The 15,730-nt window shown below is 46.2% G+C and overlaps 1 protein-coding gene across 6 annotated transcripts in view; it reads right to left on the reverse strand.

Annotated features, from left to right (window-relative positions):
• COL27A1 (collagen type XXVII alpha 1 chain) overlaps window positions 1–15,730 on the reverse strand; it is a 266,717-nt gene that overhangs the window by 194,752 nt on the left and 56,235 nt on the right. For all 6 annotated transcript variants that reach the window (XM_082208770.1, XM_082208771.1, XM_082208769.1 and 3 more), the window contains 2 exons: window positions 7,882–7,935; window positions 6,929–6,982 (listed from right to left, as the gene is read on the reverse strand). In XM_082208770.1, the coding sequence (XP_082064896.1) occupies window positions 6,929–6,982; window positions 7,882–7,935 (108 nt within the window). The remainder of the gene's footprint in view (window positions 1–6,928; window positions 6,983–7,881; window positions 7,936–15,730) is intronic.

Consider the following 15,730-nt stretch of genomic DNA (forward strand, 5'->3'; position numbering starts at 1 on the left):
ATCTAGAAAGCCATAGAATTTCATAGAATCATAGAGTTGGAAGAGACCACAAGGGCCATCGAGTCCAACCCCCTGCCAGGCAGGAAACACCATCAGAGCACTCCTGACATATGGTTGTCAAGCCTCTGCTTAAAGACCTCCAAAGTAGGAGACTCCACCACACTCCTTGGCAGCAAATTCCACTGTCGAACAGCTCTTACTGTCAGGAAGTTCTTCCTAATGTTTAGGTGGAATCTTCTTTCTTGTAGTTTGGATCCATTGCTCCGTGTCCGCTTCCCTGGAGCAGCAGAAAACAACCTTTCTCCCTCCTCTATGTGACATCCTTTTATATATTTGAACATGGCTATCATATCACCCCTTAACCTCCTCTTCTCCGGGCCAAACATGCCCAGCTCCCTTAGCCGTTCCTCATAAGGCATCGTTTCCAGGCCTTTGACCATTTTGGTTGCCCTCCTCTGGACACGTTCCAGTTTGTCAGTGTCCTTCTTGAATTGTGGTGCCCAGAACGGGACACAGTACTCCATGCCTTCCTTGATCCTCCCCACCTAGAGATTCTTGACCTGCCTTCCTGTTGCCTCTTCTATGCCTTATGCAGCTGCTGTACAGCCTCTTCCTATGAAAATAAACCACGTCCAAAGATAACTGGCCACAATAACTGCCTCTGTTCTGAACTAAGATGAATCTACCCATACATGCCAGCTTCGGGGCTCCATATTCAAATGCAGGGGCCGGGAAACTTTTTCAGATGAAGGGCCACATTCACTTCTGGGGGCCAGTGGTGGGCAGGGCCAGAAGCAAAAGTGTGTGAGGCACAGAATGCTAAGATTTGTACAGTGAACTAATTTTACTCCACACACCCCTCTCTGTCCTCCATCCAGGCAAGCGAGAGGCATAATCAGAGTTCCCAGACACATTGCAGCCAGGCCAGAACACGCAAGGGCAGTCCACAGCAGAGCCAGGAGGGGGTGTGGCCTGGAAAGAAGTGCTTTGGGGGGCCAGTGATATTGTGTGGCACCCCAAAATGCACATCTGTGGGTGCCATGCCTGTAAGAGGTACAGCCCGGAAATACAAGAGCTTGCGTCGGCCACTTTGGCCTCTGTCCTCTTGCAAGAAAACACAAGGTGTCCCTTTTTTCCAGGGCAGCTGACAGGTATAGGGTCATGTTCATCTACTGATTCAAAGCTGAAAATCCTTTTTAAGAAAAGAAAGAAAAAAACTAAGCAAACCACCAAATTTATGGTCTATTAGCATCATCTGGGGGGGGGGGAAATGCTGCCCAGAGAAAGCAAGATTTGGTCTGCCATGGGAAAATGTCTCTCAGTTGTTTGGTCAGCAGTTACATACACCTTGTAAAAGGGGGCAGAAGGCATTGTGGGTAAAAATTTAAAAAGCAAGGCGACCAGGGTAGGAACAGCCAAACTGCCACTGGAATCAATGCCCTGGGAAATCACAGTGATTGACACATCACCCCTTTTGGTGTGAACTATGGCAGAAATAGAGCATGTGGCTTACATAAAAATAAAAGTGTCTCTGACTCAGAAAGCTGAGGAAATGCAAATATTCAGACTGCAAATGAAAATGTTTCTGTGGCAACAGTAAGAATATGACTCTGTGATGTGGACAGCCAGCTCCCATCACCCAATTCATGTCAGCTGGAGCCACAAGGTCTCACTCCCTGTTCTAAGAAGCAGCAATCCCTCTTGTATGCAAGAGATGGAAGAATGCCCCTATTCAGTAGAGGTATTTACTCTGGAGAGCAGAGAATTCATCTTCTTAGATGAGGGATAGGAAAACCTGCAGCCCTTTGGATGTTGTTGGACTCCCAGCTCCCACCATCCCTGACCATTGGTCACGCTGGCTGGGGCTGATGGGAGTTGGCATCCAATTACATTCTAAACAGAGGCATTCCTACATCTTTCACATGCAATATGGAGTACCACTCTAGGCTTAGATCAGGGGTGGCCAAGGTAGTGCCTTCCAGATGTTTTGGACTGCAACTCCCATCAATTCTTGTGACTGTTGGCCAAGCTAGCTGGGACTGATGGGTATTGTAGTCCAGCAACATCTGAATGGCACCATTTTGGTTAGCCCGATTTAAAGAATCTCAGAGCTGTTCACAAGTCAAACGATAACATAATGCAAGGCTATAAAATTATAATCAAGTTTAAAAAGAACAGTGGGTTAAAATAATCTGAGCCTAACCGACAGTAACATTTTCAATATGTGAGAAAACTAAACTATCTTCTTCTTCTTTGGTGATCACTTGTAGCCAAGTAAGCTTGTCTTCCATAAACACGGTTTTAACAATGAGTCCTTAAGTGACTGTGAAGGCCAATTCTGGATCCACACATCCTTCCACAGTGGGAACGTTGTTTTCTGGGCAGGAGTTGATCACGGTGTGGATTTGCCAGCTGTGCCTTCCTCTTAGCACGTTTCTCCCTTACGTCCTGAGTTTAAGTGTCTTCAAAGCCCATGACACCTTTGGTAATGGCTCTTCTCCAATTGGAACGCTTGCAGGCCAGTGTTTCCCAGTTGTCACTGTTTATACTACATTTTTTTAGATTTGCCTTGAGACAGTCTTTAAACCTCTTTTGTTGACCACCAGCATTACGCTTTCCATTTTTAAGATCGGAATAGAGTACGTGCTTTGGAAGACGATCATCAGGCATCCACACATGTCCAGTCCAACAAGGTTGATGTTGAAAAATCATTGCTTCAACACTGGTGGTGCTTCTTCCAGCACACTGGTATTAATTTGCCTGTCTTCCCAAGTGATGTGTAAAAAATTTTCAGAGACACCGTTGATAGAATCTTTCGAGGAGTTGGAGATGGCGTTTATGTTTCACAAGCATTCAGTAAGGTTGCTAGGACAATAGCTTTGTAAACAAGAATTTTGGCTTCCCTGCATCAGCCACCAGCACAGCAACATCCACACTACGGGGCAGCAGATCTCCAGGGTTTCAGGCAGGGAATCTTTCCCAACCTTGTGTGGAGATGCCAAGGATTGAACCTGCGACCTTCTTCGTGCTTAGCACGTGCTGATTCTCTTAAGACATAGGATCATTGGAGCCTGCTTTGTACCAGGTCAGAACACTGGCCTCTCCATCTAGCTCAGAATCAGCTGCACTGACTAGCCGCTGCTCTCCAGGATTTCTGACAGCCCTACCTGGAGATGACAGGAATTGAACCAGGGACTTTCTGCATGCAAAGCAGATGCTTTGCCCCTGAGCTACAGTGCCAACCCCTGACGCCAGCTCAGCTGCTAGTCATAACGGTTCTCTCCAAACTTCTCTATGGGCCATTAGGTCTTTCTTTATCCCTCCACTAGTCTTCTCTCCCTTCCTCCCTCTCTTTTTAAAGTTTCACTTGAACTGGCTTCCAGGATATTGGCTGTTCTCCTAAAAGCACGCTGGCAAACAGAGCAGCTTGTCTACAGCCCAAGGTGTTTTCAGTGGGGTTTTGCCAACAGAGGATCTACAGCCTTATTTTTTATTTTCCAAATATTTTTTCAACAGCGCTCTCTCTCTCTCTCTCTCTCTCTCTATATATATATATATTTAGGAGGCCAGTAAAGCACAGCCTCCATCAAAAGCATTTGTTAGGAAACTTCTCTTGTCCCCATCCCAAGTCTGTTTCTCTTTTTCTCTCTTCTTTAACCTATGCACTGGCTTGCATTTCTACCTGAAAAGGATTCTATGTTCTGCCTTTTAAAGTTGGGCAAGTGTTTCATTGTACTTGTGCCAATGGCCCTGACATAACAGTGGAACCACAGAAGTTCCACACACAAACCCCTTATTGTCTGCTTGCATTTCCTTTACCAAATCTTTGCCTTCTTTTTAAACTCTCCTCATAATTCTCTCCTCTGGGTCCTGCCTGGTTAGCATTGGTTCATGGCAGAGCCTCCTCTGTGGTGGTGCCCCATTTGCGGAACACCTTACAGGATGAACTGTGTCTATCTCCCTCATTACTGGCATTCAAGAGGGATTTAGAAAGCATTCCTGTTTCTCCCAGGCATTTGTTGGCTGAAATTGCCTTACATGTTTTTAGATGCTTTTAGATGTTTTAAGTATTTTTTTATTTTTAAAATTGTATTGCTTTATCAGTGATGAATTTGCCAAGCTGCATTCCTTTGGGAGAAAGAGAGGGATATAAATGTAGCAAGTAAATAAAATTTGGGAAAGAATTCCATTTTCAGAAGAAAGCCTTCTTGTCTCTTACAGAGAGACCTTGTTGCTGCTCATTAGCCATGCTGTTTACAGCTTCTTGCTTGTAGCTAAGAAGTTCATGAAAACAAAAGAAAAATCTCAGAGCCTCCAAGGGTCCCTATTTTCCAGAAACAGTCCCAGATTTACAGAAGCTGCCCCAGTTTGTGATTTGTTCCCTGAATGTCCAACTTTGCCTCAGGACATCCCTATTTTCATCAGGGAAAAGTTGGAGGATATGGTACGACGTCCCTATTTTCATCAGAGAAGTGTTGGAGGGTCTGGAGTTATGCGACCCCCCGAGCCACAGAGATAAGTAACTATATAACGTTTAGTGAAGTTTTTTTTTTTAATGTTTAATGTTTGTTATGTTTTTTATATGTTGGAAACTGCCCAGAGTGACTGGGGCAACCCAGTCATGTGGGCAGGGTATAAATAATAACAGTTGTTGCTGTTGTTGTTGTTGTTGTTGTTGTTGTTGTTGTTATGTCCCTATTTTCATTGGAGAAATTGTAGAGGGTATGCAGTCTAAGTGGGCAGCAGTAGTTCAATCTGCTCATGAGAACGTTATCTCTTAAAAACACATGTGCACGACAAACCCCAACAGAAGAGAGTGATTTGCAACAGATAAATTGCAGCGGGGGGGGGGCATGCTTTAATCCACTCCCTGCCTGTTTCTGCTCTCCAAATAGCAGCCACAAACAGCGTTTGGAGAAAGGGTGGGGCAGCAGAGGAAGGTCAGGTGGTACTCGGTGCGGAAAATTTATTGTCACCCCCCACACACACATTGATTTTTTGATTTTTTGATTTTTTCCTCGCAAAAATGGTTTTACGTTATTTCATATTTTCTTACCAAGGAATGTGGATTCTGAGCCTATGATAACAAATAGGCAGTATGGACAGATAACTTAAATTTACAGGATGGACTGTGTTTTGGCTTGTGTTATTTTATTTATATTTATTGTTTATTTATTTAATACAATTTATCTAAAAAAACCTGCAAAGTGGTCTACCAAAACAAAAACAACAAAAAACCACAGCAGTAAAATCAAGAAAAAATTAACAATCCTACTTTAAAACATACAAAAGCAAAAATATTAAGATTAAAATTACTTCAACTTCCTAAGCATCTAGGTATGCTTGCCTAAAGAAGAATGCTTTTAGCAGGTGCCTGAAAAAAGTCTAGTAAAGGCATGTGCTTTTTGGAAATTTCAGCCTTCACGACATGGGAAAACGGCCAAATAAACAGCTATTTTCGTGAAGGAGGTTCAAGATATTAACTGATATGCATGAAATTTCATATGCAGCTATATAATCCCTAGTGTAGTAAGATAAGACCTATGGAGCAGGCATTTTTTTTTTTTTTAAAAAAGTTTTTTATGAACCACTCTAGTAGGGCAGTAATTGTTCCTTGATAATTTGTCACCCCCCTCCATGATGGCACCTGGGGCGACCCGCCCCCCTGCCCCCCTTTCCCACGCCCCTGGGGTGGGGTACTAACTGTGTGTGTGTGTGTGTGTGTTGTGTGTACACTCCCATTGTCACTTCTCAAATACACATTTGCCCTTGCCATAGAAGCCAATTCCTAGGGGCTGTGGAGATTTCGGCATCCACAATAAAATATTTGAGGAGACCAGGTCCCCACAAAGTTTATGGGTTTTCCCATTCAAATGGTGTGTGCGCACCGCATCATGTGACTGATTATGCAAAGCAGCGCTTACCTGAGCCCCCACAATATTTTATTCAAGTTGGCAGCCTTGGCCCTTGCAGATATTACATGTTTTACTCAGAACAGACCCATTTAAATCAATGTTTAATATTTTATTATGCTTTTATATATGTTGGAAGCCACCCAGAGTGGCTGGGGCAACACAGTCAGTTGGGGGGGGTATAAACAGTAAAATAGTAAAATTATTATTATTAATATTATTATTATGGAATGGGAAGTCCCTATTTTCATCAGAGAAATGTTGGACAGCATGGAGTTAATGGATCTGAATTCTCTGAATTCCTATTCCTATGGGGGGGGGGCGGAGAATCCTTAAAAGATTAGCATAAATTGTCCAACAGCAAGAACAAAGAATCCAGCCTCTCCTACAAGGGTGTAAACACCCCAAAATGCTAACAAAGAATAAAGGCAGAATCCATAGAATTGTAGAGTTGGAAAGCCATCTAGTCCAATCCCCTGTAACAGGAGTTGCAGCTAAGGCATCCCTGACAGGTGGCCATCCAATCTCTCTAAGGAAATCCATTCCACTGTCAAACAGCTCTTGCTGTCAGAACGCTCTTCCTGATGTTTAGTTGGAATCTCCTTTCTTATAATTTGAAGCCACTGGTTTGGATCCTACCCTCTGGAGCAGGAGAAAACAAGCTTGCTTCATCCTCTACATGACAGCCCTTAAGATATTTGAAAGATGGCTATCATACCTCCCTTCAGTCTCCTTGTTTCCAGGCTAAACATAGCCAGCTCCTTCAACCGTTCCTCATAAGGCTTGGCTTCCAGATGCTGGATCATCTTGTTCGCTCTCCTCTGCACACATCCCATCTTGTCAATATCCTTCTTAAATTGTGGCACCCAGAACGGGACACAGTATTCCAGGTGTGGTCTGACCAAGTCAGAATGGCCACTTTCCTCCAGCTACTTTTTGGCATGTTTGTGGAGAGGAACTTCATACCAAAACATGCCCACAGATTGTGCCCAATATGAAGAATAAAAATATCTTACCTTCCTACCAGGTGATCCAGGAAGCCCCGTCAGTCCCGGTAAGCCTACATCACCCTGTAACCAGAAGTATAAATTGCTGTTGTTGTTTGTTTGACCTTCAAAAACCCTTCAAATCTTAGTTGTTGTTGTTGTTTTTTTAAAAAGTAAGTGCCTGGGCCTCATAGTTGTAAAAGTGAACATGAAGACCATATCCACACCATATATGTAAAGTTTTCTAATCCAACTTGTACAAAATTAAGTGCCTAGTTCTCGTGGTTGTAAGGCAATGCTAGGAGATCCCTCACAGAGCAGGGGTGGACTCTGATCTTTCAAATTTCCCCTGCTCTGGGGCTGAGCCAAGGGGAGTGTTGCAGGGCCTTGCACAGGGCACCGCTGCCTCACATCTTCCATTCTGCGCATACACGTTATAGTTGCGAAGCCCTGCAACACTCCCCTTGGCTCAGCCCCCAGTGCAGGGGAACCAGTCACCCTCCCCTAAATCCACCTCTGCACAGAGCCGTAATTGCTTTCTCTACACTACAGTTCCTAGGATTCTTTGGGGAACTGTGGATAAGCCATGGCTGTTAAAGTGGGATAAGTTTCACTATAAATGTATGGTGCAGATGTAACCGTAATGGTGGTAGGATGAGAAGGAAGAATTCTGCATGCAGAGGTAACTGTAAACCAAGCCAAGAGATTTCCAGGAGAATTCCACCCCATGCCCAACCCAAAATAATTGTTTAAGCAGGGGGTCCATAAATGTTGGCATACTAGCTAGCCATTATTTGATGTTGCCACCAACTTCTCCTTTCTGGGTCTATAGCACAGCCTTCTGTCAACCTGTTTCCATCCAGGTTTAGCTGGATCTCAACAGTCCTAGAGGAGATTTTGTAAATCTCAGTATGTTTTGTTTTCTTAGAACACCAGAGCATTGCTGGGCACTTACACCTAGTAAATTATAAATGCAGTTTTACCTTCTGACCATTCCATGCTTTTCCAGGAGATAGTCCAGGATCACCTTTTTGGCCCTGAAATACAGAATGAAATTTAGCACAACTTTGGCAAGGCTCTTGCTTGTGCACTGCAGCTCAACAAGACTGTAGCAAAGAAAACACTTTTCCTTGAATGCTATTCTTCAACTGATGGGTCACGACCAGACGTGGACAAATAGCATCACCATATCTGTTGTGCTGTTTAGTTTGGTTTATTCTACTTAAGCAAGTGAAGCAGATCAAAGGGAGAAGAAGTAGGAGAAAAATAGAGAAACAGAGATGGATAAATACTGGGGTTGCCACTCACTTTAGAAAACTACACCTTGGCTGAGAGAGGGTGGGCTGAGGCAGCGAAGAGGGTACCTGCAGTGCATATGCACGGGCAGAGCCAATTCAGCACTCCTGCCAGAATGTTTGCACCATGCTGTCCTCCCCATTGCCTTGCCCCTTCGCCTCTCCCTCCTAGAAGCTTTGTTCTGTACAGTAAATTCAGGACAGGGGTGACCTCTGCTATGATCAGCTGTGATTCCTGCACTGCAGGGAGTTGGGATAGATGATGATGATGATAATTTTTTTTTATATCCTGCCCTCCCCGGCCAAAACCGGGCTGAGAGCGGCTAACATCAAATATGTAACATATTAACATAAAATCAGGCAATCAATTAAAATACATCCTAAAATCAAATCAGAATCAGTGAAGTCCAATCAGATGGCAACCCACAGATTAGGGTTGGGGACTTTAAATGCTCACCGGCCTAACTGTTTGTACTGATCTTATATGAGCGTGTGAGAAAAGTCGAGTGGGCCACTTTCATACAAGTTCTTGTAAGGAGAGAGGGGGAGTCAGACTGGACCCCGACCAAAGGCTGGCAGAACAACTCCGTCTTGTATGCCCTGCAGAAAGATGTCAGATCCTGCAGGGCCCTGGTCTCTTGTGGCAGAGCATTCCACCAGGTCGGGGCCACGGCCGAAAAGGCCTTGGCTCTGGTCAAAGCCAGTCAAATCTCCTTGAGGCCCGGGACCTCCAAGATGTTATTATTTGTAGACCATAAGGTCCTCCGTGGGGCATACCAGGTGAGGCGGTCCCATAGGTACGAGGGTCCTAGGTCATATAGGGCTTTAAACCAGCACCTTAAACCTGATCCTGTACTCCACCAGGAGCCAGTGCAGCTGGTATAGTACTGGATGAATGTGATCCTGCAGCGAGGGAGTCTCGCAGCATTCTGCACCCACTGGAGTTTCTGGGTCAGTTTCAAGGGCAACTCCACATAGAGTGAATTACAATAATCTAGCCTGGAGGTGACCATCACATGGATCACAGTGGCAAGATCATGGCGAGAGAGGTATGGAACCAACTGTTTATCACGGAAGAGATGGAAAAACACTGCCTTTGTTGTAGCTGTAACCTGCGTCTCCATGGAAATGGAGGCATCAAAGATTACACCCAAACTCTTGACACTAATTGCACTCCCGAAAGAGATGGGAGTTGGCGCCCCCAACCCCATGTCGTCCCGACCCAGCCAAAGGACCTCTGTCTTCAAAGGATTTAACTTCAACTGGCTCCCACGCAACCATCCAGCCACAGCTTCCAAGCACCTGGTCAGTGTGTCGGGGCAGAGTCAGGATGGCCATCCATCATCACACAAAGTTGGGTGTAATCAGGATACTGATAGCAACTCAGACCAAAACTCTGGGCAAGAGGGCGCATCAAGATGTTAAAAAGCATCAGGGAGAGGATTGTGCCCTGCGACACTCCAAGGAGTGGCGCGATGACAATTCCTCCCCTAGAGCCACCCTCTGCCCCGATTTGAAAGGAAAGAGCACAGCCATTGTAGGACTATGCCCTGAATACCCACATCGGCAAGGCAGTGGTCCAGAAATTCATTATCAACCCTGTTGAAGGCTGCTGACAGATCTAGAAGGATCAGCAGCCCCAACCCACCTTGATCCAGCTGCCAATAGAGGTCATCTGTTAGAGTGACCAGAGCCATCTCGGCCCTGTGACCAGGGCGAAAGTCGGACTGAAATGGATCCAGGGCCGATGTTTCATCCAGAAACCGACCAAGCTGTTCAGCAACCGGTCTCTCAGTTACCTTACCCAGGTACAACAGGTTCGAAACTGGGTGGGAATTGGTTAGATCTAAAGGATCTAATGATGTTTTCTTTAAGAGTGGATGCACCACTGCCTCCTTCAGCTCCCCTGGGAATATTCCCGTGCCAAGGGACAAAATGATGATGTCACCCAGGAGGCCTGCACCTCATCTGGACACGCTCTAATCAGCCTTGGGGTCCCTTCTAACCCTACAGTTCTGTGATTCTGTGATTCTGCAATCTTCTAGGCAAGAGCACAGATTGGTGTCAGGTGAAGCAACCCAGAAGTCGTACTATTTTTTGCCAATGCCTTTCACTTGGAGATAGTGGACTTCTCAGTCTTCTGTAGTGGCCCTTTGCATGGCTCCACCCCTTTTGCACAATTTGCCTTATACCAAATCAGACAATTGGTCCATCTAGCTGAGTACTGGCTACACAGACTTGCAACAGCTCTTCACTGAGCTATGGCCCTTCCCCCAAGAAAGGTGGCCTCAAAATGTGCCTTCATCACCGCTACTTTGCTGTGGCAGGTGGAAATTGTTTAAAGTCAGTTAAAAATTACTTTAATAAGTTTTGCAAATCCATTTTAAGAGAGCATGCAAGAGCTACCTAGTCCACAATGCCTCACTCTGAGAAAGGGAGGAAGGGTGTGCTGTCCCCATTAAAACAACAGCAAAACATTAAAATTTTAAAAGCATGTTGTGGGGCAGGAAAGCAAAGACAGAGAAACTGACAACATCATGTGATGTTTATACTTTGCGTGTGGTCAATCCGGGCAAGACAGTGTCCAAGCAGGAAGGCAGGGGGATCCCTGTCGGGGGCCAGAGTAGAGGGAAGGCCCAAACCCAAAGAGGCACCGACGGGAAACGGCAGATCCCAGCTCCCTTAGAGGCCAGGGGCTGGGAGGCAAGTCAGCAAAAGGGCCTCAGATAGAATCAGCAGTTGCAGGGATAGCTCTACCAGTGATGCTACAACTCCCAGGCAGCTGCAAGGTACAAATACAGGGCTGAGTAGATTCCAGGGCTTCTCTGGACTTTTTAGATTCAGACCTTGTAGAACAGCAGAAGCTAGGCACACAGCCACTAGATGCCCCATTAGAGGTACAAAATATTGACGGGCAACCATTGGTAGGGGGGGAAGTTGCCTATGTCACGCAGCCAGTGGGGGTGGAACTGGTCTGGCCACAAGGAGACGGTGAGGTTTCATGTCACCAAGTTATCCACTTACCCACTGGTCTTGGGAATGATGTGGCTCATGAAGCATGAGCCAGTTATAGCATGGGGGCAGTGTTCTTTAATGTTTGCTTTGGCGTACTGCCAAGCATACTTCCTGGGGCTCAAAGTGCCTATAGAGGCAGGAGCTAAGGGGGCAGGGGTAAGGGGGAAACTCACAGGAGAGGAGAGTTCTATATCCCCACAGTATAAGGCCTACAGGGACATGTTCTGTGAGAAGGAGGTGGATAGGTTTTACCACCCCACAGATCTTATGATTGCAAAATAAACCTGGTGCCGGGGGCCAAGATACCCACCAATCACCTATATTCCATGTCAGAAGTGGAACTAGCTGATTTGAGGCAGTTTTTGCAGAAGAATTTGGAACGGGGTTCATTCAACCTACTAAGGCACCGGGGCCTTTGTGAACAAAAAGGACACCCTGGAGAAAAGGCTCATAGTGGACCATAGAAAAACCAATAGCCTCATGGTTCCCAGCCGGCACCCCATGCCCCATATTGGTGACCTGCTGGAGAGGTTGAGATTGGTGAAAATTTTCACCAAGCTGGACCTGAGAGGGGCGTACAACCTAATACGTGTGAGACAAAGTGATGAGTGGAAGATGCCTTTTAATACCAGATATGGGACCTTTGAGTACTTAGTTATGCCATTTGGATTACGATCGGGCACAGCCATGTCCCAGGCCTTCATCAACCACGTGTTAGTGGGCTTGTTGGACAATACAGAACCTGACAGAGGTTTTGATCTACCTTCTACCATAGAGTTCATTAATTAACAAGAGAACTACAATTTCTCATGGGGCAACTTCACCCAACTGTGATTTAAATAGCTACTTTGCAACAAATGGGGACGCGGGTGGTGCTGTGGGTTAAACCACAGAGCCTAGGGCTTGCCAGTCAGAAGGTTGGCTGTTCAAATCCCCGTGACGGGGTGAGCGCCCGTTGCTCGGTCCCTGCTCCTGCCAACCTAGCAGTTTGAAAGCATGTCAAAGTGCAAGTAGATAAATAGGTACTGCTCCGGCGGGAAGGTAAACGGTGTTTCTGTGTGCTGCTCTGGTTCGCCAGAAGCGGCTTAGTCATGCTGGCCACATGACCCGGAAGCTGTACGCCGGCTCCCTCGGCCAGTAAAGTGAGATGAGCGCCGCAACCCCAGAGTCGGTCACGACTGGACCTAATGGTCAGGGGTTCCTTTACCTTTACCTTTGCAACAAATGAGTACAAATTGGTTTGAAAATATTAGTTTTTGTATCTTTTTTAAGAAAAATAAAAATGCAGATTAATGCAGAAACACAGGAAAGAGCAGACTTACTGACACAGTCTGATACATCCACCCCTATCCACAAGGCATTGAAATTGTGCAGATCCTGCCTAGCAGGAGAAGCTCAAAGCAAGCACTAGACCAGCCTCCTCCAAGCTGGTGGCCTACAGATGTTTTGGAATTACAACTCTCATGTACTGGCTGGGGCTGTTGGGAGTTGTAGTCTAAAACATCTGGAGAGCACTAGGTTAGCAAAGGCTCTACTAGACATATAAAGAAATGACTAGGGAGTATGCATGACCACCATTTCTTTGGCTCTGGTCTACAAAATGAAGAGGCCACAGTTACAGAAACCACATCTTGATTTCTCCAGAAGGGCTGGATGCCTCTATTTGGAGTTTTGATTTGAAAACATCTGTAGCTGTAAATCATATTTTACAGTCCCTGCACTATCTGTCCATCCAAGCAGCATGATCCCTTCTGCACAGTTATTTCAAGCTCCTCCCAATCGCTCTTTAGGTCTTCCCTGCCTCCAGCCTGCTTCTACTTCCTGGAAGATGTCTCCCTGCAGCTCAGCATAAGAAGAGTCCTGCAGGATTAGGCCAAAGACCCATCTAGTCCAGCATCCTGTTGTTACAGAGGCCAACCAGATACTCTGGCAATCCTGGAAGCAGAACCTGAGCACAAAAGCACTCTCCCCTCTTGCAATTCCCAGCTGCTGGTGTTCAGACACATACTGTCTCCAACAGCGGAGGCAGGACTTAGCCATCATGACTAGAAGCCATTGAAAGCATCAGGGAGTGAAGAGAAATTCATAAATCAGTTAGAAGTAATTTATTGGTACAAAGGAGATTTGAGAGCCAGGTAGGTGCCCCGGTAGATAACTGTGGGCAGAGGCGCCACCTTCTCCAGAGGGTTGAGGGGACCCATGCATGATGATGTTGCACAATGTCCTGACATCACGCAGGGGGCCCTCTGAACCCCAAAGGGGGACCTAGCCCTTTCAAAAAAAAAGATTGGCTGCCTACAATGCCACATTTATTTAATAAAATTCATACATCGCTTGATTGTAAAAATAAAACAAAAAGTAGTTAACGAAAAGATAAAACAAGAAAATCAAGGGGGGGAATACAACTGGACTTTAAAACATACTGTTGCACGCCACCTCAGTCTCTAAGAGGTGTGAGATTCCAGGAGTTCCAGGTGCTTCCCCAGGGTTCAAGTGTCCTTCATGAATGAGGCACAGCAGAGACTGTGGTGTCTTTATGATATATGGTTTATTTAAACATATACACAACCTGAGCCTACAGGGGAGGAACTCACAGCATCAATGCCCCCAAAGGGTCTTGTTTCTCCCATAACTGCAGCCTTGGACTCAAACAGAAATCAACCATTGTTCTGCGTCTCTGTCATTCCAGCTTGCTTCTTTGCTTCTTGGTTTGTTGTTGTTTAGTCATTTAGTCGTGTCCGACTCTTTGTGGCCCTGTGGACCAGAGCACGACAGGCACTCCTGTCTTCCACTGCCTCCAGCAGTTTGGTCAAACTCATGCTGGTAGCTTCGAGAACACTATCCAACCATCTCGTCCTCCGTCGTCCCCTTCTCCTTGTGCCCTCCATCTTTCCCAACATCAGGGTCTTTTCCAGGGAGTCTTCTCTTCTCATGAGGGGGCCTCAGCTTCAGGATCTGTCCTTCCAGTGAGCGCTTCTTGGTTACATCACTGCAAAATTCTACTTCAAACTCTGGCTTTGTCTGTTGAGGGAGGGGGCCCCAACCATTTGCCATATTGCACTGAGTCCCTTTCCATTGTTTTCTAAATGGCCCATTGCTCAGTTGATCACCTCTTCAGGAAGCTAGCGGAGCTTGTATTTCAACACTTGCTGGATCCAGGGGTTAGAAGGGTCTCAATTCTCCCGCCCCACAAACCCACAACAATACAAAAGGTTAAAAATACTAAAACAGATTAAAATAACCTGAGCTTCGGGGGTCCCAACATCACAGTAATTCAGCGTGAATATTATTGGGGCTAAGAAGATAAACAGAGCCCATATTGCAAAACACCCTGTTCTCACAGTGGCCAAGCTATGGTTGCCTCTAGGAAGCCCACAAGCAGAACTTGAGCACAACAGTGGCTCTCCTCTCCTGCAGTTCCCAACAACACATATTCAGAGACACATTGCCTCCAACAGGGAAGAATGAACTCTTTCTCTTTCTAATGTATCTTTTCCTTTGTAGATTGCCTTAGACATGCTCCTTAAACTGGGCATAGCTGCTTGCTCATCCCTGCTTTGGGCAGGTGTAATGCACAAATGAGGGACGCGGGTGGCACTGTGGGTTAAACCACAGAGCCTAGGACTTGCCGATCAGAAGGTCAGCGGTTCGAATCCCCGCGATGGGGTGAGCTCCCGTTGCTCAGTCCCAGCTCCTGCCAACCTAGCAGTTCAAAAGCATGTCAAAGTGCAAGTAGATAAATAGGTACCGCTCCGGCGGGAAGGTAAACGGCATTTCCGTGCGCCGCTCTGGTTCGCCAGAAGTGCCTTAGTTATGCTGGCCACATGACTCGGAAGCTGTATGCCGGCTCCCTTGGCCAATAAAGCGAGATGAGCGGTGCAACCCCAGAGTCGGTTACGACTGGACCTAATGGTCAGGGGTCCTTTACCTTTACTATGCACAAATGAGTCAATGTGTGGTGGTGGCGGCAGCAGCTGAGAGGAACAAGAGGTTCATTCTGGTAGGGGGCTCACTGCTAGATCCCAAGCATGGATCCAGCCCTGGCACAAAGCCACACGGCAAAAGACCATGAATTTAAAGTCAGTTTGCCTTCTGAAAACTATGGAAATGGCAACTTCTTTTCAGTTGAGCTGAATATTTCCACATTCCACTGTTCATGTGAATATACATGGAGAAGGGATCCTTCTTCAGTCTGGGAGCCTCATTCCCACATGGGCAACTTGTTCAGGGCTGCCTGCCTGTGGTGGGCAGAGCCAGCAGCAATAGTAGGTTGGAGCAAGAGGTGTAAAAGTCATAAAAGACACAAACATTTTTCTCTCCACCTTCCACCCTGTAAGTGAAGGTGCAGCATCAGAGTTCAAGGACATATTCCAGCCTGGAAAAATCACTCAAAAGCAGTGCCACTGAAAATTTGGGTCTAGAACATGGGTATGCAAACTAAGGCGCAGGGGCCGGATCCGGGCCAACGCCTTCTCAATCCGACCCACAGACGGTCCAAGAATCAATGTGTTTTCACATGTTT

Source organism: Podarcis vaucheri (genome assembly GCF_965113315.1).
Source record: "Podarcis vaucheri genome assembly, chromosome: Z".
Taxonomy (NCBI): Eukaryota; Metazoa; Chordata; class Lepidosauria; order Squamata; family Lacertidae; genus Podarcis; species Podarcis vaucheri.